This window comes from Mus musculus, chromosome 13 (assembly GCF_000001635.26).
Source record: "Mus musculus strain C57BL/6J chromosome 13, GRCm38.p6 C57BL/6J".
NCBI lineage: Eukaryota > Metazoa > Chordata > Mammalia > Rodentia > Muridae > Mus > Mus musculus.
This window is the reverse complement of record NC_000079.6, coordinates 23806624-23828696: the sequence shown is the minus strand read 5'-3', so window position 1 is coordinate 23828696 and position 22073 is coordinate 23806624. Positions and strand designations below refer to the sequence as shown.

The 22073-nt window shown below is 40.9% G+C and overlaps 1 protein-coding gene across 13 annotated transcripts; it reads right to left on the bottom strand.

Moving 5' to 3' along the window:
• Positions 1 to 3505: 3505 nt before the first annotated feature.
• Slc17a2 (solute carrier family 17 (sodium phosphate), member 2) lies at positions 3506 to 21756 on the bottom strand. Of its 13 annotated transcripts, none has more exons than XM_006516651.2 (13): positions 21650 to 21756; positions 21346 to 21578; positions 17870 to 17979; positions 15944 to 16155; positions 13598 to 13831; positions 13414 to 13511; positions 11090 to 11176; positions 9561 to 9675; positions 9287 to 9448; positions 8701 to 8833; positions 8468 to 8615; positions 7588 to 7712; positions 3506 to 6402 (listed from the first exon to the last, which is right to left on the bottom strand). In XM_006516651.2, the coding sequence occupies exons 3-13, from the start codon at positions 17895 to 17897 to the stop codon at positions 6395 to 6397; spliced, it is 1350 nt and encodes a 449-aa protein (XP_006516714.1). In that variant the 5' UTR covers positions 17898 to 17979; positions 21346 to 21578; positions 21650 to 21756; the 3' UTR covers positions 3506 to 6394. The 13 variants fall into 13 exon arrangements, 10 of the variants coding, with proteins under 10 accessions (XP_006516714.1, XP_006516709.1, XP_006516715.1 ...); XM_006516646.2 differs by having other exon boundaries at positions 7622 to 7712; XM_006516652.2 differs by having other exon boundaries at positions 9561 to 9679; positions 13424 to 13511; positions 21650 to 21755.
• Positions 21757 to 22073: the final 317 nt, after the last annotated feature.

The following is a 22073-nucleotide window of genomic DNA, read 5'->3' as shown; positions in this document are numbered from 1 at the left end:
CCCTTCAGAAACTCCCTATCCCATCCCCTCTCCCCCTGCCTCTATGAGAATGCTCCCCCACATACAAGTATAATGATCCCCAAACTGGCCAGTTATTTACTGGTTTCATAGAGTTTGCCTTTGTGTTATTGTTGTTGTTAAGTGTAGCCAGTAGCAGTGAAAGCACATTGTGAGAACTGATGACATAGTTTAGTTGCTAGAGCAGTTGAAGTTGGGCATGGTAGCACATGCTTGCCATCACGGCATTCTGGAGGGAGAAGAAGCAGGATAATGACTGAAGGACAGTCTGGGATACTAGGCAAGACCTTCAAAAATAAGAGAGAGGGGAGGGGGAGCAAGAAAGAAGCACAGCCTCGACATATATATCCCAATCAGTCCTTCAAAATGAAGACTCTCATAAGAACATGGAAAACGGTAAACACAAATGAAAATGTCCCAAGAAACTTGTTATCTTATATGCTTAAAAGAAAAGATGCTCATGTGGTTTATCTTCTCTTTCCAAGTTGCTCTGCATACTGAATGGTCCTGAACATGGCAGGTCTGTTTATGCACACACGTTTGTCTGAGGGTAGGACTTCTCATATCATTCACAGACATCAGGACAGATGAGGTTAAACAAAAATGAGGAATGCAACCTCCAGAATTCAGGTCTTACAAGTGTCTATTTCACAGAACATGACCAAGGGTCAGTGGCTGCTTCCTTTCTACCTCATCCTCCTGCTGGATGCTGGAAAGTACAGCACTTCCTGTCTAGGCATCAAGTCTTATGTGAGAGAAGAGAATGTGTGGGAAGAATATGAAAAGAGACCCTATGCCACTTCATACTGCTACACTGAATGTGGAATATCCCCTTAGTGTCTTATTTGTCTGAACACTTGGTCTCTAAATAATGGGGCTCTTCTGGAAGGTTGTGGGGTCTTCATAAGATGGGGTTCATATGGAAGAAGTGAAGGGTGGAGGGACTGATTGCCCTTGAGGTTTACAGCTCAACTCTGCTTCCTGTCTAACTTGTGAGTTAAGGTTTTAGAACTGCTAACTGATTAGTGTGTACTATGGAGTGGGGCATGTACATGCATGTGTAGGTCAGAGGATAACTTTGTGCAGTTAGCTCTCTTCTCCCATCCTTCCATAGGTTCTGGGAATAGAACTCAGTCCATCAAGGTTCAGCAACAAATGCTTTCTCCACTGATCAATGTCACTGGGCCTGTGGGTGGTTTGTTAACTCTAGTTATCTAGCTTCTATTTGCTCCTTACACAAGACTTATCGCTGCTATTATTTCTACTAGTATCATTGTTTGGGTCATTTCCAGTTATTCTACTACTTTCAGAAAGACCACATTCAGGTAGAAAAAAAGAAAGGCCCAGGCTTTAAGATAAAAAGTGAAAATTTGGGTCATTTCCAGTTATTCTACTACTTTCAGAAAGACCACATTCAGGTAGAAAAAAAAAGAAAGGTCCAGGCTTTAAGATAAAAAGTGAAAATACACTACTGGATGGGAGATTCTGCCTGGGTACATGTCAAAGAATTTTTAATGGGACCAAATGTTTTCCTAACAGTTTCTCAGGTTGAAAATCACATACAATGGAAACTATGTATGAAAGAGTGTTGGCTTGGTGATGTGCGTTAGTCAATATGACAGAAGGAAAAGGTCTTCCTGTTCAATAATTACAAAGCATTTGAATTTGCAGATTCTTCTGAACGTGTGCAAAACTACAAGTGGAAACAAGTCTACATATAGGACTTAGAGGGACATCAACAGGCATGAAGAGAGAAAGCCAGAATGGCTGAGAGGACGAATGTTGATGTCCAAGTCAGAAGGGAGAGGGAGGATAATATCCTACCCATGAAGCAACAGGGCAATGGCCGTGGATTGCTGAGTTAGCAGTTGTGTTAGGATCAGTGCCAAGTCCCAAATAGAAAACAAAGTAGGTGGTAATGGAGAAAGCCCAGTACAGAGTTTTTAGCTGTGTTTAATGTAACTTGCAATAAATGTACATATTGTTTCATAAGGCATATCACTTTAAAATGGTTTTTATTCCTATGATTATGATGGAATAATTGGAGTTTTCAGGGAGTAAAGACTGTCCAGTATTTGGCTTTATAATTTTGTCACCAGATTTTTATTATTAATGTAAAAAAAAAGGTTGGTTTTGCTTTTAGGGGTGTTTGTTTGTTTGTTTGTTTGTTTTAGAAATATCAGTAGATAGACACTGGCAGTGTTGTGAGGAACAGAGATATGCAGAGTTGCTCTCGATGTCCGGCACCATGCTGTTGGGAAGTAGGCATTTTATTTTTGTGTGATAATTGGGGCTCAGTTTTTACTTTTATTTTACAGACAACTGTTATAACAATATTGTTTTCCTTGGCATTCATTGCTCAGCATAGATGATGTGTACACTATCTCTGTGCACATAATCCTATTTAATTTTTTTGCATAAAATAAATGCTTTTACATGTCTTAAAAAAAAGAAGCCAGTGCAAAACTTGATAACAACTTTGGAGAAATACATGAATAATGAATATATTTTCCCAAGAGGAAAAGGTTTCTTGATTTTATTGTACAAGTCTATGCCAATATCCTGAGCCTCTTGGACATATTTTAATTCATTTCTCTGAGTGTGAGACCAAAGACTCACTTGACATCCAAATTCCGTCTGCCAGGCTCCACATATGCCACTTTACATCATCTAGACAATCACCCCTGAGTAAGAACGTTTACAGGGCAGAATGGCTGTAGAGTTATAGGTGAGGATGCATTGCGTTGCTCTTTGTGTCATTTAGTCTCTGTACTCTCCCTGCCTTATTCCTTACACCCATGGCATATTTTCTATGATAGCCCCCCCCCCAGGTGATAGTGTTACACATAGGTCCATAAAGTTGGACCATTGGAGATCATTCGCTGATAGCACTAGATTAAGTGCTTTCTAGAGCTGAAGAGTTACATATTGAAAAGGTAGGGAAGCTGGGGAGATAGCAAAGACCTTGCTAGCAAGCGTTAGGACTTGAGTTAGATTCTCTAGAAGCTGTATAAAAAAAGATGCTGAGCATGGTAGCATGTGCTTTTATCCCCAGGGCTGGGGAGGCAGAAGCTTGTAGATCTCTGGAACTCATTGGCTGCCCAGGTTACTCTATTTTGCAGTTTCTAGAACAGTGAGAGATTTCAAAACAGAAATAAAACCAGTGGATGATTCCCCTGTAGCAACAGCTGAGGTTGTCCTTTGACCTCCACTTTGCCCAGTTTCAGAAAAGCAACTGAGCAGCAAGCCTGATGGCATAGGCTGGCCACCTTAGCATTCAGGAGAGTGAGGAAGGAGGATCATGAGTTCAAGGATAGTGTGGGCTACACAGAGAGACCTCGTGTGTCAACCCTTCTTCCTCATAAAAGCAACAAGGTTTGGCCACTCTAAAAGTGGTTTCAACAAACTAGAATAGACCAAACAAGCACACAAACAGGGGGAAAAAGAGTCAAAGAGAGAGTACAAGAAACACACAGAGATGTAATGATACACATTCATGCAAACACAGGAATTTTACTAAAATATAAAATAAAAACCATAATGTATAAGCAAAATATCTCTAAGGTAAAAAAAAAGAGCAAATGAAGCATTATGAGTCAACAGATCAAAACAAAAAACATAAGCAACCTTCAAGAATATCATTGAGTTGATTTTTGTGTTGCCCATCTACTGCTAGGCATGGGGCCCGCCTTTACGTGTAATTTGTATAACCAGTACAACTCCATTAAAGCAAACAAAGTTCAATTGGAGTCACCTTCTGGGTAGGGATGGGGGTTTGTGTCCATGTTCTTCTCAGTGCTAGTGCCCACTCTGGCTAAGACAAGTGCATACTGGGTATGCTTTCACAAAGGTTATGAGTTCACATGGACATCAGCTCTGTTGTATCTAAAAGGCCTTGTCTCCTTGGGGGGGGGGTCTTCCATCCCCAGCGGCTCTTACAATCTTTCCCCCTACTTTTCCAAAGTTCCCTGAACCCTGAGGGGAAGAATTTGATGGAGACATTCCATTTAGACTGAGGGCTCCAAGGTCTCTCGCTTTCAGCCCATTGTCCAGTTGTGGGTGTCTGTCTGTATTCTCACCTACTACGGGAAGAAGCTTCTCTGATGATGGCTGAGCAAGACACTGTAAGTACAGCAGAAGGCCATTAAGAGTCATTTTATTGCCATGTTCCTTTCACCGAATAGTAGTATTTGCCTTTCTTATAGATCTATGACCTATCTAGTCTCAGGTTATTGACCAACTGAGAATTCTTAGGCATGTTTGTTGTTGTTGTTGTTTGTTTGTTTGTTTGTTGTTTTGTTTTTTGGAGTGGACCACCTTAAATACGTCAGATAGTTAGTTACTCCCACGACTTTGTTTTGCCACTATTTACCAGCATATCGTTCAAGCAGATCGCTATTGTAGAGCCAAGGTTTTTAGCTAGGTTGGTGGTTTCCTTTCTCCACTGGTAGCACGGAGTGCCTTCTTCAACCATGAACTAGTCAGTAAGGTTCTATGTGGGCACCAGTACAACTTTTCAGTGTTCATTGAGTAATGTAGGTGTTGTTTTCAGCAATAGGGCCTAACCATCAGTTTGTGGAGAGCCACCAATGACCTTGGCAATAGCTTGGGTTATTTGTGGGTTTCCATGGGGGCATCTCCAGCCAACAACTCAATTAGATGTAAGCCATTTCTGGCACTAGAGGTTTTATTTGGTGGTAGAAGATGCCTAGTTAGAGCTTTGTCTCCCATTTCATGGTGATTTCATTTATATTGCTTTTATTTATATGCGTTTTTATATATTTAAGAAGTTTCTATGCTAGTAGATTTCTATATGACCCTTCTAATGGACCTTAGTTTTAGCTGTCTCTCCCCATATTTCCTCTTATCCACTTCTTTCTTCCCTCTCTCAATTTAACTCCCAGACTACAATCATTCTTTGAGAGCTCTCTCTCCCTTCATATATAACATACCAATTCATTATATAATATCCCTCTTTCCAGTCTTCTAGTTTCATACAGACTCCTTTGCTCTATGTATTATAAATATTTGGAAAGCAGATCCAATGAGTTATTATCTCAGCATCACTCTCAGTACCTGACACCAACTATTATCCTTACAACTTCTGGTCAAAATTACCTCTTGTTCTAACTCTAACCTAATTAGAAGGTTCTCCTCCCCTTATGAATTAATCAAAGGTTCTTGTCCTGCAGTCATTTTGAAATTCTTAATATGATTTTAAAAATACTTTTTCTAAGAAAATTGAGGCAAAAATAGAATAAGCCATCTATATGGAGGTGCCTTAGAGTTTATTGTACACATTAAAACCCCAAACCAATTACTACTGAATTTTATTTTATAATTGAATATGACTATTTGGGAGAATATGAGGGTCACATAGTCTCTACCTTAAGGATGAATGTCTCTTATGCAATTTTTCTCCAAGCATCTCTCCAGCTCATTTAACCCTTACTAATCTCTTCCCTGATGTTCACTTAAGAGTGTTTCTGTTTTCTCTTTCTAATTTCACCACATGACTAAACTATGATAGTGTTTTGAGATGTTCACTTTGCCCTTTCTGGTATCTATTCAATCTCTCTTTCTGTATTCCATTTAAACTTCATTCATTGAATCATTTTCTCATTGTTTTTTGGTCACAACCTCCAAGAAATTGGCTAAGATTCATAAATATTGTTCCATCTTTAGAAAGACTCCTACCCTACATAATTTTAATGTACTTTGTTTAATCTTAGTATGTTTATTTTAACAGCATCTAACTGTATAAACACCCATGTTTCCTGGAGTATTATAAAAGGAATAAAGTTAATTCTATGATTATAGGATTCAATTCTGTTCTTTGTTGAGTTTTATAGCTTAAAAATACAATTCTTATAGGACCTTTCCTGTGTTCCTAACAGTCTCAAAGAAGGTTTATCAAATTATTTCAGATAGATTTTTATTCATCTACTACTTTCCAAAGAGGAAAATTCAAAGGCAACTAAAATTGACTTCAAATTCCTCTACCATTATCAAACACAGTTGCATGAAAAACTTCCCAGGAGTCTAAAACTTAGTGGCACCTGGGTTCCACCACAGACTAACTCACTCTGGAGGGTAGCCTGGGATCTGCTTTTGAAGATCTTTGGAAAATGCTAGCACCCAGCCAGAATAGAGAAGCGCTGTGTCTATGGTCGTAAGTACAAAGAAAGAATGGTGATAAGCAAAGTATGTTAAGGGTCAGCACTTTGGTTGGTCTCCAACCCTACATCCTCAGAGGCGGGTGAGAGTCCTTTCTTTGGCCCAGCTCTGGATTTCTGCTTGTCCAAATATGAGATAAAAGATCAGACCAAACATGTTGACAGCAGCAGACAGGAAAAACACATTCCTCCATCCTGATTCAGAATCCTGAACACAAAAACATACAATGAATTATTAATATTATAAATTTCTTTCCTACCAATTATACAAGTCCTTTGCTTTGCATATTGCATTGCTAATCACACACAAATTAAGGGGCAAATACAGAACACACTTAGTATCCTGTTGGCCAAGAGGGTCATGAAACTGTTGGGAACCAAATGACTCTATAAAGCACACTGGGTCTTATGTTGTAGTAGCTACTTTCGCAAATGAAAACAAATTAAGCAATACTGATGCTTCTCCAGAAATCTGGATTTCAACAGTTATAAATATGAAACTTTATAATTATGCCAAAATGCATAGTGAAGGTCTGTCCTTCTTGCTTTGTTTAGTTTTTTAGGTATTGACTTCAATCAGTACAGCTCCTTACATGGACTTTTCAACATATATTGAACTACATTTGACCTGTTTGATAAACTCTCCTGTCAGGCCAATTCACTGTTGCCATTATCATCATAGAGAATTCTTATACATTTACTCATAAATTAGCCCATAATCTAGGTCATCTAGCTGTACTAAAAACAAAACAAAACTCTGCTTCTCAGGCTGACACTACAGTTCTTCCATCCTAGCCTGAGTCTTCCATTACTGCCTTCCCTCTTGCTCACTAGACCACATTTAGATGCTGAGAGCAAACCTCTCAGCTATGCTCCCTAAAGTCATACAGCTGCTCTCCTCTCTCCTCCGTCTACAGATTGATGTCCTTATTAATAAGGACCCTCAGATATTAGTTTTTCCCTTCACTGATGTACAAACTGTCTACTATTAATTTGATTGGACTCTTCATGACGCCCTCTTCCTTCTCCCATCCTTATCACTTACTAATTCTTGACATCATTCATTCACTCTCGTCACAATAAAGGCCTCTCTCTTGTCTGTTTGGTGGTGAGCCTCGTCTTAAATTCCTGAGCTATCTCTCCACCCGCTCTCGCTCCTTTTACCCCCAGAAGTCATGGAAACACTGTTCTTTGTACCCAAACAGCTCGTTTTCACAAAATGAATACTGATTCCCTTTGACAAACTCAGCTTTTCACTTTTCTTTCCCCGGGAAGCATGACATGCCACAGTGTGATTTTCATGAACTGAATGTTCAAATCCATGCTTGCTTCCCCTGGACACTTGCACAACCTTTGAGAGCACGGTATATATTTTCAATACCTAAGACAATACCTGCCACTTGCAGATGTTCAATAACATGCCCAACCTGACTGATAAGGAATCCGGTGGTAGTGGATGAGATGATCCCTGCAGTAAGACCAAATCCCCTTGAGATGCCCATGAGGAAACTTGCATATCTGTGAAGAAGATGATTTTATGTAGAAAACCATCCATAGCAGAAGTTCAACTTTCATGAAACACATTTTTAATGGCAAGGACATTTGGCCTAGTAGTTTCTGTTACCTAAAGACATCCAAAGAAATATTTATTTACCAACTTTGAAATCATCCATCTACTGAATCAATAGCTAGAAAAACCAGAGAAGTAGTTTCTGTGGGAACTTTTTTCACAACAGTGTTCAGTGCAGAGGGCAGTTTGCTTAACAGACAAGTATCAGTTTCCAACTCTGAAGCCAAACTGTATGCCTTTAGATCCTGGCTCTGCCCTTGTGTGACCACAGCCAGGTCTCATATGCCAGTGTGCTTCAGTCTCCTTTCCCTAAATCAGGGGGTCATAATAGGATCTACTTAATGTATTTGTGATGATGACAAATATTGATTTCTGAGAATGTGTTAGCATAGGTCTGGCTCGTGGTGAGTAGTCTATGTGTGGTGGCTGGCATAATAAACACCCTGGAAATTTCCAAAACAGATGTCTGTGGCCTTTTCCCAAAACACACAGTTTAATCTCTTACCAGGGAACTTGAAAAACTTTCTCTATCCAGACATGAGACACGTGGCCATGGCTGTGAACCAACATTTCTAGTTATCTGTCACTTCACCTTGGTTTAGTACATACCAGCAACAGACAGGCTTTGCACATTGGCATTGACACTGAGAACTACCATCACGTGAGTGGTCTGATAAAGGCAACAGACAGGTAAAGCCCTTACCTGGGGGCAACGTCTAGGGTGTTGATGATGAACCCTGAGTCACACAAATTGCTGGTCCCAGGAATGAGTATCAGCAAAACAATGGTTGCTATGTAACTGGAAGTCACAAAAGGCAGGGCCACAGCGCAAAGGGATGGAAGGAGGAGCCCTGGAGAATGGGGACATGTCAAGAGGCTTCTCAAAGCACACGCAGGAAGGAGAGTGGTTACCTGAATCCACACACCTATCCTTACCCAGGGATGAAAAGAGTTTTCGAACTGTGATTAAGCTGAGAAGATTCCTGGAGAGAAGGAAATCTGCCATCTGACCTCCTAAAATTGTACAGCTTGAGGCAGCAATGAAAGGCAGGGAGGACAGAACCCCACTCTGAAAGAAGGAAATGTACACAGAACATCACAGAGCAGTGTGGGGAACCAGCGTTTATCACACAGATGGAACATAGCCTAACCTCTGAGATTCCCAGTTATTTCAGGGAAACTAGCACCCTTGCCACGCGGAAGGGCACTGTCTTAGGCCAGAGAACCAACGCCCGAGAAAAGGGATGGAAGTTTCTGGGGGAAACTTCTGGACCAGTAGGTGTGGCAGAAGAACATGGCGATTAAGAACCCAGATGCACAGCAGTAGTCGCAGTAGTCACGTAACCCACAGCAAGTTATCTCACCTCTGAATGTCCCAGTTCCACTGTTGTGAAATGGGAGTCATGGCACTGCCTCTGTCACCACCATGGTGAAGGGGAAATAATTCTATACACTGGAATATAGTGGGCAGTGCAGGACTACAGCCATTATTGTCACAGCCACAGTAGAGGAGTGTACTCACGTCTCTGATGTTAACGTGCAGCACTGTGCTGATGTACGTCGGTAGGTATGTTATGATTATGGTGCAAAGCCAGAAATGACTGAAAAAACCCATGAAAATGGCCCACAGTGGCAGGCATCTGACCATCGCCTTTATGGGGACAGACCTTCTGGGAGAACTCGACTGAAAGAAATCATCAAATCGACATTGGCATTATGATAGGTTACCCTAGAAACAGAAAGTGCTCTGCAGACGTCTGCATGGTCCATGGGTGGAAGGAGAGAGTGCGGAGTACCTGCTGAGCCACTGAGGATGTGATGTGTTCCTTTTCCCTCACACTTATGCATGGGTGATGCATGGGGTCATCATAAATCACCGTGAACCACAGGACACAGCAGACACAGCCAATGCTACCTGGGAAGGAGGGATGCAGTTATACTTCAGGTTGATTCATAGAGTGGAAGAATAATGTTTTGTTTGAAATACCACAGCCTTTCTACCACACATACCAACTTGGGAGTATTCTATCATATAGAACTAAGTTTCTCTTCTCTTTTCTATGCTATAAATCTCCTTCTATTGAACCTTTTTAGATGCCAGTTCACAAACAAACAAACAAAACAAACAAACAAACAAACAAACCCTTGCTTTTTGTCAATGTCAGAATCTTGGAGATAATGTGAACATGAAAATAAATCAGTGAAGCCAAGGCTTAAGAATCCAGAGTTTATTTATAGCCATATATGGTCTTGTTATAGCCATATATATCTTTTTGGCACACAGGCTATTGTCTTGTTTTGGTTCGTGTGGTTGAAACTGAAGAAAAAGTAGTTATGCATACACGAAACCACTTGCCACAACATCAGTCACCGTGGCACAGAAATATTTCTAATATGTTTGCAAGAGGTGTCTATTTGTATTCAAACTACAGCTCTCTTGTGGAGTCAAAGCAGGAACAGTTTTCCCATGCCAGGTTAACATGTGTGAAACAAAATGACTGGGATTCCGTGTTAGTGCGAGAGTTAGTGCCTCTCTCTGCCTCAGGAATGCTGGGGTTTAAAGGCCTGCACAACTGGCATCATTTCAAAAATACTCTATGTTAAAAGATTCTGAGAACTAGTTGTTCTTTAAACCCTTTCCATACAATCTGGTTAATCTGTTGTTTTATTGGGAGCTAAATTTCAGGTACTGTGATCACCATAGCAATCTGGAAAACATTATATAATGGATCCTTTGATCTAAGCATTTCACAGTTTAGTGAAACAAGAAACATCACATGTCTTGAACAGGAAGTGCTGATAAAAGACCATAGAGGGGAGAATGGCTGGACCTGATGAATAGGCTGCAGAATGCTCATTGAAGGAAGGAAGATTTGAGTTAAGCTTTCCATGACTCCCTTGGTAGAAAACAGGCTAAAGGCATATTGGATAAATGTAATAATTATTACAAAATGTGTAGACACAGAAGGTGCTCTCAATCAGCTTTGAAGTCTTAACTGCTCAGCAGCAGGAGACCCAGCACTTGAGGAACGGTGGTGGAGTTACTGGGAGGTATGTGTGGCAGACAGGAAAGGCGTTGTAACTGATTTCTCAAAAGCTTCTCAGAAAGCTGCGGAGAGTGATCTCATCTACCCTGTGCTTGTAGACTGGCCAAACCTCTGGAAGGTGGGAGACCAAGATTCATGAACTATACTAAGGAAGCCACCAATCTTCAACATTCTCCATAATTTTCCAATTAACGAAGAACCCGGGGAAAGCCTGAGTGATGTCTACCTTAAACAAAATCCTGAGAAGTAGAAGTGTTATTTAAGAGACAGTGGCTCACCAAAGATGTAGAAGATAAAAGGCCAGCCCAGTGCCTGTGAGATTAATCCTCCCACACAGAGGATGATGAAGGACCCAAACGCTGCCCCTAAAGGGAAGACAAGGGGGAATCCTTATGGAGACAGCAGTGGCTAAAATGTGAACATTGTCCCTATGCCGGTTTGGTATTATTGGGTGATGAGAGGATTTATTCCTGTTCACTAGACTCTCCCAACATCGTGAGAAATTACGAGCACTGTACTAAACAGCAGTCTACTTCAGTAGCTCTGTAACAGCAACGTGGTCAACTCTAACTTCTCAGCTTATCATAGAAACTCTCTACTAGTACAGCTCACCATGGTGGAGTGTGAAGCTGGGTGCAGAAACAAAGACTTACCTGAATTAGAGAGGTACAGTTCCTGTGTTCAAGATTTTGCTCTAATTGGTGAGAGAACAATGAGCAAAATTTACTATCACAAATGTATTCCAACTGGATTACAATTGGACCTTGGGGTCTATAATGACAAAAGCAACAGCCAGGCACAAGGGCATGTCTCTGCAATCCCAGCACTCAGGAGTCTCAGGAAAGAGGATTGACATGAATTTGAGGCCAGTATGGACTACATCAATAGAACCAGGCCAGCTATGACTAGTAAAACCTTGCCTCAAATAAGCAACAACCAAATAAACAAAGCTGAACAAAAATTACAGCTATGCATTTTACAGATTCACAGTTGAAAATGCTTTTTACATAGCAATATTATACATATTTAGTGTACACAAACACTTGCACATACTACCATATATACAAAGCTCAGAAAGGTTTCACAAGTTCACAGTCACCTGCCCAATGTGGAAGGAGTCTAGTCTAGTCACTAGACTCGTCTATCCTATCCTATTCTCTATTCTATTCTATTCTATTCTATTCTCTCCTACCCTACCCTGTCCTCTCTGTTCTTCATGTTTTAAATACTAGATTTTGCTCCCACTGAATTAGTATCACAACACAGTTCTATTCTTCCTTTTGAGAAGTGATATTAGAATGTAAAAGCAACAATAAAATTATAATGTACAATGGGAACAGATAAAATCAAATTAACTGCAACTGGAAGACTAGACAATTGTATAAAGATACCATAAAAATCTGTGGTTTTAACAAAACCAGGGGTATAGAATATTTTAAAGACATAAACCTGTGAGCTGAGAGCCATGGGGAAGTGATGACAGCTTCCACAGGGAAGTGGACAACTCATGCTACCAGATCCTCGCCTGCAGAGGGAGCTGAGTGGTCAGCATGTTGTAACAAAATGTCTGACCATCTATCAGTATAATAAGGAAGTGAGTCTTTATTCTATATTTGTAAGGGGGCACATGGAACTGCCTCAGCAGTACAAAAAAATAAATTAGCATCGATGGAAAGAGTAAATCCAGCCAGAGAAGAAAGACTAGCAGGGAGCACTAGGGGATAGAGGAAGCCATGACAGTGGTGGCAGAGAAGCAAGCAGGAGGGTTTCTATGAGGGAACAGACTGCATTGTGTGGCTTCTGCTGGACCTGTCAGTGAGCTGTTGATAGAACCTCAGATCTGTCCTTTACATATGTGTTCTCAGGTCTACAAGTTGCTGTACAATCATCCCCGAGGGGGCCTTGGTGAGACTGCACATTATGAGGGTCCTTCTTGCATTATGACCAAGAATGTGTGCTCTGAGAACAAAGAGGCTAGGCTTAAATCTTGGTTCTACTACTTACTGTTTGTGTTTGGACCATTTTCTTAATCTCTACACACACTAACTCCCTTCTCTGTGAGATGAAAGCACGACAATAGCCTGCACCTAAGAGAGTTATGGGTGTTACTTAGCTCAGAAGAGCAGAATGATGTAGATATTTCACCTTCCAGTCGATTTTGCTCTTGGCCTTTCTGAGTCCTTATTTTGTGCTCCAATATTTTCTTGAGATGTGAGTGCAACATGGTTTTCATTTACGCATTTCTTTTCTTTCTTGAAACAAGAGTTTCAAGAAAATATAATTTTCTATAATATGAGCTGAGTTCAAACTCGAAATCCTTCTGCCTCTGCCTCCTCAGTATTAGGATGACAGACAATAGCCACTATGACTAATTCCATTTCTACCTGTCATAAAGCTCAGTATTTTTTTTTTCCCATCAGGCCTCAGCCTTTGACTGATGTAGGTCACAGTGCTTTCCTCCTAAGCCTGAGGCTCTACATCACAGATGTATGTTTCTCCTTTGTTAAGCAATTGTCACATCTTGCTCTATTTTTTTCTTGAATATTGAAATCACCTGCGTCACAGAAGAACAGAGCAAAGCACCACCCACTGACGCACTTACACGTCCTCACCTGAACCCGCAATGCTGGTGAGCTTGCTCCGTTCAAGTGGCGGAGCCCACTTTGCCCAAATTGTGAACTGACCAGTCCAGGCCATTCCCTGCAATGAAAGTGGTTGAGACCTTTGTTGTTTTGCAGATGTCGCGAATCTGTACCCGACTCGGTCTGAGAATAGTAGCGAGATACCTGTGCCATCCCCTGGACTGTGCGAATGACAATGACCAAAATCACCCCAAAGTCAGCAGCCAGTGGAGTAAACAGCGTGAGCAGGGATGAGATGAGCAACCCAGCGCCAAGGATCTGCTTTGCTCCAAATATCCCCGCTAAATATCCACTTGGTATTAACGTCAGTATGATTCCATAGCTGATGGAGCTAAAGATAATGCCCTGGGTCTCTGTGCTCCACTGATAGACAGCAGCCTGGAAAAGACAGAAAGGGTTAGGGTTCTTAGTTAGTAGGGGCACCCTCTTTGCTAAAACGTCCTGATTTGAAAACGACTTTACAACTAAAGTTGTTCTGAATTCAAGAAAATCTATTATAATTCTATTATAAATACTTAGTTTGATTTAGGGTTTTTTCCCCTCAGATTTTTATCTAACTTATTTTTATTTGTTTGTTTGTTTTTACAAATAACCAACTCTATCCCTAATTTGTTTCCCTTAACGGGAGGGAAAATTCTAAATGTAAGAGATAGAGAAAAGAGATAAAGATATGTGATTATGGAGTTCGAGAGATGTCTTGGCTCTTAAGGGTACCTGCTGCTCTTGAAGAGGACTCAGGTTTGGTTCCCAGAACCCACGTGGTGGCTCACAACTGTCTGTAACTTTAGCTTCGGTGCATCTGATGTCCTTTTGGCTTCTGAGAACATATGTGACACATATTTGGAAGGTATACATACATACATGCTGGCAATCATTCACACATAGAAACATTAATATATCTTTTTTGAAAAGATAAATGGCCACATAGATGAGAGTCTGAGAACAGCAGCAAGCCTCGGCCGGATGGCTTCCATGCTAAAGAGCTTCTTTGAAAACCGGAGTGCCACCGACTCTCATTGAGTAAAATGAACACAACTTTTCTTATTTCTTATCAAAATTAACCCCCTATTGAAAAATGAAAATCACATTTAGTTGTTATGTATGGTCTGCCTGGAAGGATCAAGTTACTAAGATATACATTATGAATGAATAACTCAGTACGTTAATAATCTCTAGAGATCTAGATCTGATCACCAAAGGATGTACCACGAGAAATACTTTATTAACTTAAAATAACTTTAGCCTCCAGGCATTGGTGGAGCATGCCGTTAAGCCCAGCACTAGGGAGGCAGAGGCAGGCAAATATCCATGAACTCAAGGCCAGCCTGATCTACATAACAAATGCTAGGACAGCACAGCCAGGGCTATCTGAGGGTCCCTGTCTCAAAATATAAACAAAGAAAAAAGATTATTATAACTCAGAGTATACGATTCATGTTAGAATTAACATTTGAGGGTAGACATAAATAGAACAGAAAACTTGAGGAAGAAAAAAACAGTTTAGGAACATCCTAGATTTTGAGGCATCTTTTGAAAAAATGTCTGGGATTTGTGTGAAGAAAGCAAGTAAGACATTCCCATTGGATAAAAAGCACATTTAGACTTGCGGCATCTGGTATATGAACTGCTCCCACACTGACAGTGACAGTTCTGACTCTGAGCAGAGAAGTTCCTCATCCACTGTGGATGGCAGTCTGTGGAGGAAGACCAGGCTCTGGTGGGATGCAGCAAGTCCAGACAAAAGTCGACTTGAAGGTGCCTTGAGTTCCCAAGCACGGGAGTATGATAGCACAGTCCTAACTCGTGGCTTATAGGGACGTCATTAGGACTGCATAGTAAATGACTGGTTAAAGGATGCCTACAAAAGTAGGGTATCTTTATGGTTCTTATACAACTATGCAATGAACCTGTGATAGAGATACTATTTAACTCATTGATTAGTGAGGGAACTGGTAAACATGGTAGCTTATGAAAAAAAAAAAAGAGAATGAAAAGAACCACTCATAGTTAAGCTAGACAGAAATGGGGGGTAGAATTTAAATAGATGACGAACTGCCTAACTCAGCCACAGTCGGGGAGCTGCTGACTAGACGAGAGGAGACAGATTCTTCACAGGACTTTCTAGTCATCCTATAGAGTTTGCCGAGCTATAAATAGCTTTAGAAATTATGAGAGCTGCAGGGACTCAAATAGAATGGGGCAACCCAGAAGGGTTCCCTAGACAGTAACTAGTTTTTTTCTGAGAAACTCAAGTAGTCTATTAGTCCTATTTTTAAATTTTTCTTTCATTTTTCTTACAACTTCTCTATAATGTTACTTCAATGAAAGATTATTATTATGACAGACTCAAGCAATGGCTTGAAAATCATTTCAGTCCTTTTCAGTTTACGATTGAATTCTATAATCTGCAGAGTCAAGACTGAAGCCTCCCTCTCCTGTTCTTGTCTGTTATTTTCTGTCAGCACAGAGCCCTCTCTCTACCTCACTCACCCGGGTACTAAAGTCCTTGATTCCTCTGCTCTGGTTGCTGAGGAGATCCATCACAGGCCCCTCCGTGGACGCATTAGCTGGGTCCTGATGCTGTGTGCTGTTCACCATGGCAATGATGGCAATGCTCAGGCTCACACGCTGCGTTATCATGGTGAAGTTGGAGAAGTGCATGATGAGAGCCAGCGCGTAGCGTAATGAGCAGAAACCTGACCCTAGGCAGGACACAGGGTTACAGAATGAACACCTGAAAGGAAACTGCTGCTTTCCATTTCTGCCCCAGTTAAATATGAAAGAACTCTAGATGACACCAATCAATACTACTATCTTGGTTTTTGGAGGAAACTCTTGTCCTTTTCTTTTTCCTTTCTTTTTTATACTGGAGATTGAATCCAGATTTTGCATGGGCTTTACCAGGCAAGCAGCCTACCACTGAGCTTGGTCTCAGCCCCTTTTAACATGCTTTTAAGACTGGTCTTGTTAAGTTGCCCCAATTGGCTTTGAATTTACTTTGTAGCCCAGGAACTTGCCATCTCTCCTGCCTCAGCCTTCCATGACAACAAAACTATAAACCAGTTGTCATCAGGCTGAGGTAATCCCAATGCCTACCTTTTACCAACATATTTCCTCTAAACAGTGTTGCTATATTATTTTTCTGGGTATAATAAGCATGATGAATTTGGAATCTTGCAAATATTCTTTAAAACTGTGGGGTCAGGTGCCAAGGAAAGGGAAAACCTTAATGCAAGGATTTTGTGCTACAATTCTCTAAAATAAGACACTGGAAAGATAATGGCAGAGCTGGCCGTGAATGGCACCCCATGAATGGCACCCCTCTGCATTGCACGGAAGCAGTCCATCTCATCTAGTACATTCATTTCTCACAGAGCTTGTGAGATTTGACATGACAGCTGCCTTTCAGAGACAACACTTCCAAGTCTGAAGATTCTCCTTCAAACTGTCACAGAAATAATATTCTTCTCCCTTTCTGTTCTGAACATGCCTGTTTTCTTCTCCTCCTTTTTATTTTGTGGCTCAAACTAGTCTGGAACTCCTAGGATCAATTGATGCTCCTACTTCTGCCTCTTGACCATCTGGGACTGCAGGTGTTCGCCACCAGGCCCAGCTGACAGCTGATACCTCACAATGCTATGAGTGCTTCATTGACTTCCCCCACCCCTGTGTATTACTAGACCCTTCCTCCATGGTTTTTCAGCTTTTCAAACAAATATGGAAAAAAAATTTTGCTAAACTTATAGGTAAAATGATACAAAATAGTATTCAACGGAGTTGCAATACACATGCATGTGTCTATGCATTCATTGTATTAGTATAATGTATGTATAATGTATGATAGTCTATATCTATTCCCAATGAAATAAAGCAATGGGTTAGTATTAGAAGGATTTCCATGTGACTGACGGGTTAGGCCTTTTTCTCCTGCATATTTGGAAGACTATGACTTGTGAGACATAAACTGGATCTGTGAAGAAAAATAAAAATAAATGGAAGAAATCTCCAAGTAGCCTCACAGGTAGAACTAGCTGCCTGCAAATGAATTATTTTGATATCAATTTAAGTTGCCAAGCTCAGAGGAAGTGGCTAGACATTTGGCAAATGTGTCCCACAGGGATCTGTAAAACAGCTAAGCTGGCTGTTTGCTTTTAAATCACTTGTTCAAAACCCATTGCATTCCTTGGCTATAGTATTTATTGATCATTTGGTTCAATTTCTGCAAGATTAATCCATGGTGTCTCCTAACAATAAAAAGCAAGTGACATCTTGGGATTGAGGTTGGGTCTGATGTTATACTAACAGCATCCAGGAGTACAATATAAAGGCAGGAAGAGGACAGCTGTCATGAATGAAGTATCTAGGGCCAAGCCCTGAGTTTTTTCTAACTACCTGCAAACAAGGACAGCATCTTACCTTTCCTGGTGGTAGGCTTCTCATCCATTTTGTTTCTCTGGTGAGTGATGTGCACTTTGTGGCAGGTTTTCCCTCTGCCCCAAATCACGTTCACCACGACAGGCTTTGACCTATGAGAAGAATATCATGTAAGAATGACAAACAGCGCCGGGCGTGGTGGTGCATGCCTTTAATCTCAGCACTCGGGAGGCAGAGGCAAGCGAATTTCTGAGTTCGAGACCAGCCTGGTGTACAAAGTGAGTTCCAGGACAGCCCGGGCTACACAGAGGAACCTTGTCTCAAAAAACCAAAAACAAAAACAAAAAAAGAATGACATACAGCTTTCTCCTGCCCGTGCTGCCTCTAGAGATCAGAAAGCATTTGCTGTTGGCTTGTTTGTTCTTCTTCATGACGTCCACATTCTGGGTCTTATACATTCTGACTATGCTTTCAGTGGACTGAGTTTTTAGGAGGAACTCTAAACTTTAGAGCAAATTCCCTAACCATCCAGTAGTGCTATGAAACTGAACGAATGACTGAGCAAAGGCTTTATCAAATCACAGAGAACCATTCAATGCTAGGAAGTACCATTATTTAGAGCAGACCAAAAAGTAGAACAGTCAAGCTCACGAGCTGAAGAAGATCATTCTAGAGCAGCCTCTGGGCAAGCACAGTGTTTGGTGGCATCTTCTTTGAAGATGCTACATGACCTTCACGCACGGTGATGCTCAGTGGTAATGGTCAACTTGATAGAATCTAGAATCACCTGGGAGGTAGGCCTATGGGTTCCCTAGTGTGAGACTAAGTTGATTATGTTAGTTAACTGAGCTGAGAATCAGCCAATCATCATTCCCTAGCAGGGGACCCTGAACTTCATAAGAGTGGGAAAAGTGTTGAGCATGCATTAGTCACTTCTGACTGAGGACAGATGGAATATGAGCAGCTGATTCAAACTCCTGAAGCCTTGACCTCTCGTTAGAATATTTTTTTTTTTACTACTCATAGAATGAGCATTTTATTGAGCTGACAATATCTTTAAAACACTTATAAAATTATACTGAATGGAGGTTTCTGCTGTAATCGTAAATTAATTTAGCGACTTTAAAAAGCAAATACAATTTATGGCTCCAAATGTGGACATGTGTAATTCAGTGTTTGCATCTCTTTGGGAGGGATATATACATTTGCTTCCTTTAGGGAAGAACACACCTTCTAAGAATCTTACAAATTATATCCATTTGAGACTGTATCTTCAACAACTGTTAAAAACACCTGTATCATATTTATATTTCATAATCGGGATCTTATACTCTCTGAAATCAGATTTAAAGAGATATTCTCACCCTCTTAAATGACCTTAGGACAGAAGGCCATCATGGAAGATATATATCTATTGTAATGCGTGCATATGTGAAGGTGCTTGTGGAAGCCAGAGGTCAGACTCACATATCATTTTTCAAGAGTTGTCCATCTTGTTTGTTGAATTAGTGTGTGTCACCAAGACCTGGGTTTTGCAGATTCGGCTGGGCTGCCTGGTCAGGAAGTCTCAGGGGTCCCTGTGCCTACTTCCCTACCACTAGGAAAACAAACACATGCCACCAAACTTTTGTTTTGTTTGTAGGTGCTGAGTTTTGAACCTATGTCTCTTGCTTGTGTAGCAAACACTTTACCAATTGAGCTATCTTCCCAGTCCAAATATATCCTTAAAGATAGCTAAGACATAGGAGCCAAATTAGTTAATAAATAACTATTAGACATCTAAGTTTTGAGATATTCTTGGGTGTTTATATATACAATAGCTAGCTTCATTTTGAAATATTCTAAGTTTTAATCATTTATTCCCCCAGGAAATTTAATGATAAACGTATAAGTTGGACTTTGATTTGAATATTAAAGAAAAGATGTGTCCCAATCACTTTGCCTCTGAGTTACATTCCACCACCACTGGGCAGAGAGCGGTGTAGGGGTGTGAAAGTGTGTGTGAGGGGGCAGGGGAGTCACACAGCTTCTACTGTGTTCAAGTATTTGAATTCTGTCTTAAATAGCCTTCCATTGTTTTGTTGTTGATGGCTTCTCCTTTTCCTAAGTATAAAAATTGGCCATTCCAAACTTTAGTCTTTCCATAATGAGATAATGAAAACCATGTTTCAAAACAGCCACCAGGGCTCATGAAATCACAAGCCATTAGAGTCACTGAAGACAGTACACTCATTGTAACTGTAAACCATCAAGACCATGGAAAATTTCAAAGACCTTCCCATTCAGGGAAGCAGACCTAGAAACACAGCTCAGGTATAGCCTCACACAGTACAGATTAAGTCGAACTTAATTTATATTTAAAAAAGGGTTGGGACAATATAGATTGTATTGGAGAAAAAGGGAACACAGACATTATGCTTAGGCATAAGGCACACGGAATAGGTTTTATTTGAGGGGAATGGTGATACAGACAGAGTTGCATAAGGGGCTTCATTCTATTCTTAGTCTAGAACTCATTACTTTATGCAATAATGTTTCTAATACTCTTTGATTTCCCCTAACAACCTGCTTATCTTGCATAATTTTGCCAGCCCAGCCTCCTGATTTAAACAAAGCAAATGTTGCATATTGTTCAAATATCAGGAGCCAGAAGTTCAGAGTCTCAATTTCCACTCTGTACAAACCATAGCAAGTTTCATAAACTCTTAGCGCCTTAATTGTTTCAGAGGAAAAGAGAGGACAATATTACTTCATGGGACTGTTTGCATGAGGAGAAGTCCGAGGTGCGCTCCTCCAAGGAGTTCTACATTGTCAAATGTCACTGCCATTAACAGCAGCAGTGACAGCCACCATGCCCCCACTCACTCCATGTTAGAACTTCTCAGATTCATGAGCAAATGCAGGCACAGAGCAAATAAAAATATTTTAATAAAATGTTCTGTTTTAAACTTCTATTTTAAAGTGTGTTCTGCCTTGGACGAGAAAGCGCTCATCTCGCCACAGACTGAAAAGAACATGAGGGTAAAAATATCCCTTGAGTGCTAGGCAACTCATTACCTCTCTACTTTTCTGAGGAACTGAGAGGTCCCTCAACCAATGTATTTATAAGTTAAATCACAGTCTAAAAAAATGTTTAAAGACCCCAAGGGGAAAATTCTTGACAGAGTTATGCCAAAAAGCCAATTGCACAGGTGTAGCTTTCTGCAATTCCGCTAGGACAAGAGAGAAACCCATCCTCACTAAATCCTGTCCTCTATGGCTACCAGTCATTACAGGCACCTACCATGGTCTCCTCTTAACTGTACAAAGGCAGAAAGCCTTCCAGAAATAGTCAGTTGTCTTGATTTTCATCTTAATCTGGCTTCTGCCAGTCTCCTCATCTTGAGAGGCAAGATCGAGTATATTGAAACTGGAAAAGACTCATTAAGCCCATTCACGAAGCTCAACCTTGTCTGTTCTGGTTCAGTGTTTCATCCAAAGCCAGTTGTACACATCTACATACCACAGCCAATACTCACCGATAGTGTGATACTCCTCCGGCTAGTGACCACGATCCACAGTGGCCCTTGACACCAGTGGCCTCGCAAACCTTAGAGTCTTGATTGGATTGTTATTTTGTAAGAAAGCCTCTTCTCCAGAGCCAGACACCATTCCCAATGGAGGTCCTCACACAGCAGTTGGTGTGTTTTTGAGTTCTCTTAACATTACTTCCTCCCTTGAAGGCATCTCTGATAGCTTCATAATTAACATCCTATTTACAAGAAGAAAAACACTTACCATCACCATTAAAGTAGTATTTAAAGCTCTAGACTAGAAAGCTACCTTGAAAAAAGGTGTTCCTGTATCTTCCTCTCTTTGCAGAGAAACGTAATGAGTCACGTGGGAACAAACACCGCCAGGTTTGACCCTGTGCTCTTGGGACAGAGAATCTGCATTTGGCGTGGCTGCTTAATTTTTAACTTCACTTTCAAGTTCTCACCGACCTAGTGAGTATCTCAACGGTGTCACTATGTTTTTCTGCTTTGAACTATGCACACAGACATTCAGTCAACAAGCCACTTCGCTGAAAGTGGAAAGAGGTGTGGAATGCAAGCAGCAGTGGGGCTCCTTAGCCTGAATCTCTGAAGTCATCCCCACCTTTGCTCCTAGAGCTTTCTTCGTCTGCAGACAAAGCACCCCGCCTGCTAGAACTGGCTTCTACATGAAGAAACAGGGTTGAAATGGGCGCAATGCCCAGAGATTGATG

What these genes read in the sequence shown, in the direction of transcription:
- Slc17a2 (XM_006516646.2), bottom strand. Translation starts at nt 17,897, where the DNA reads ATGGATGAGAAGCCTACCACCAGGAAAG. An exon ending in GAAGCCTACCACCAGGAAAG is followed by an intron (nt 16,156 to 17,869) that starts GTAAGATGCTGT and finishes TGTCCTGCCTAG; the next exon opens with GGTCAGGTTTCTGCTCATTA. An exon ending in TTTTATCTTCTACATCTTTG is followed by an intron (nt 9,676 to 11,089) that starts GTGAGCCACTGT and finishes CTTCCCAGGTAG; the next exon opens with CATTGGCTGTGTCTGCTGTG.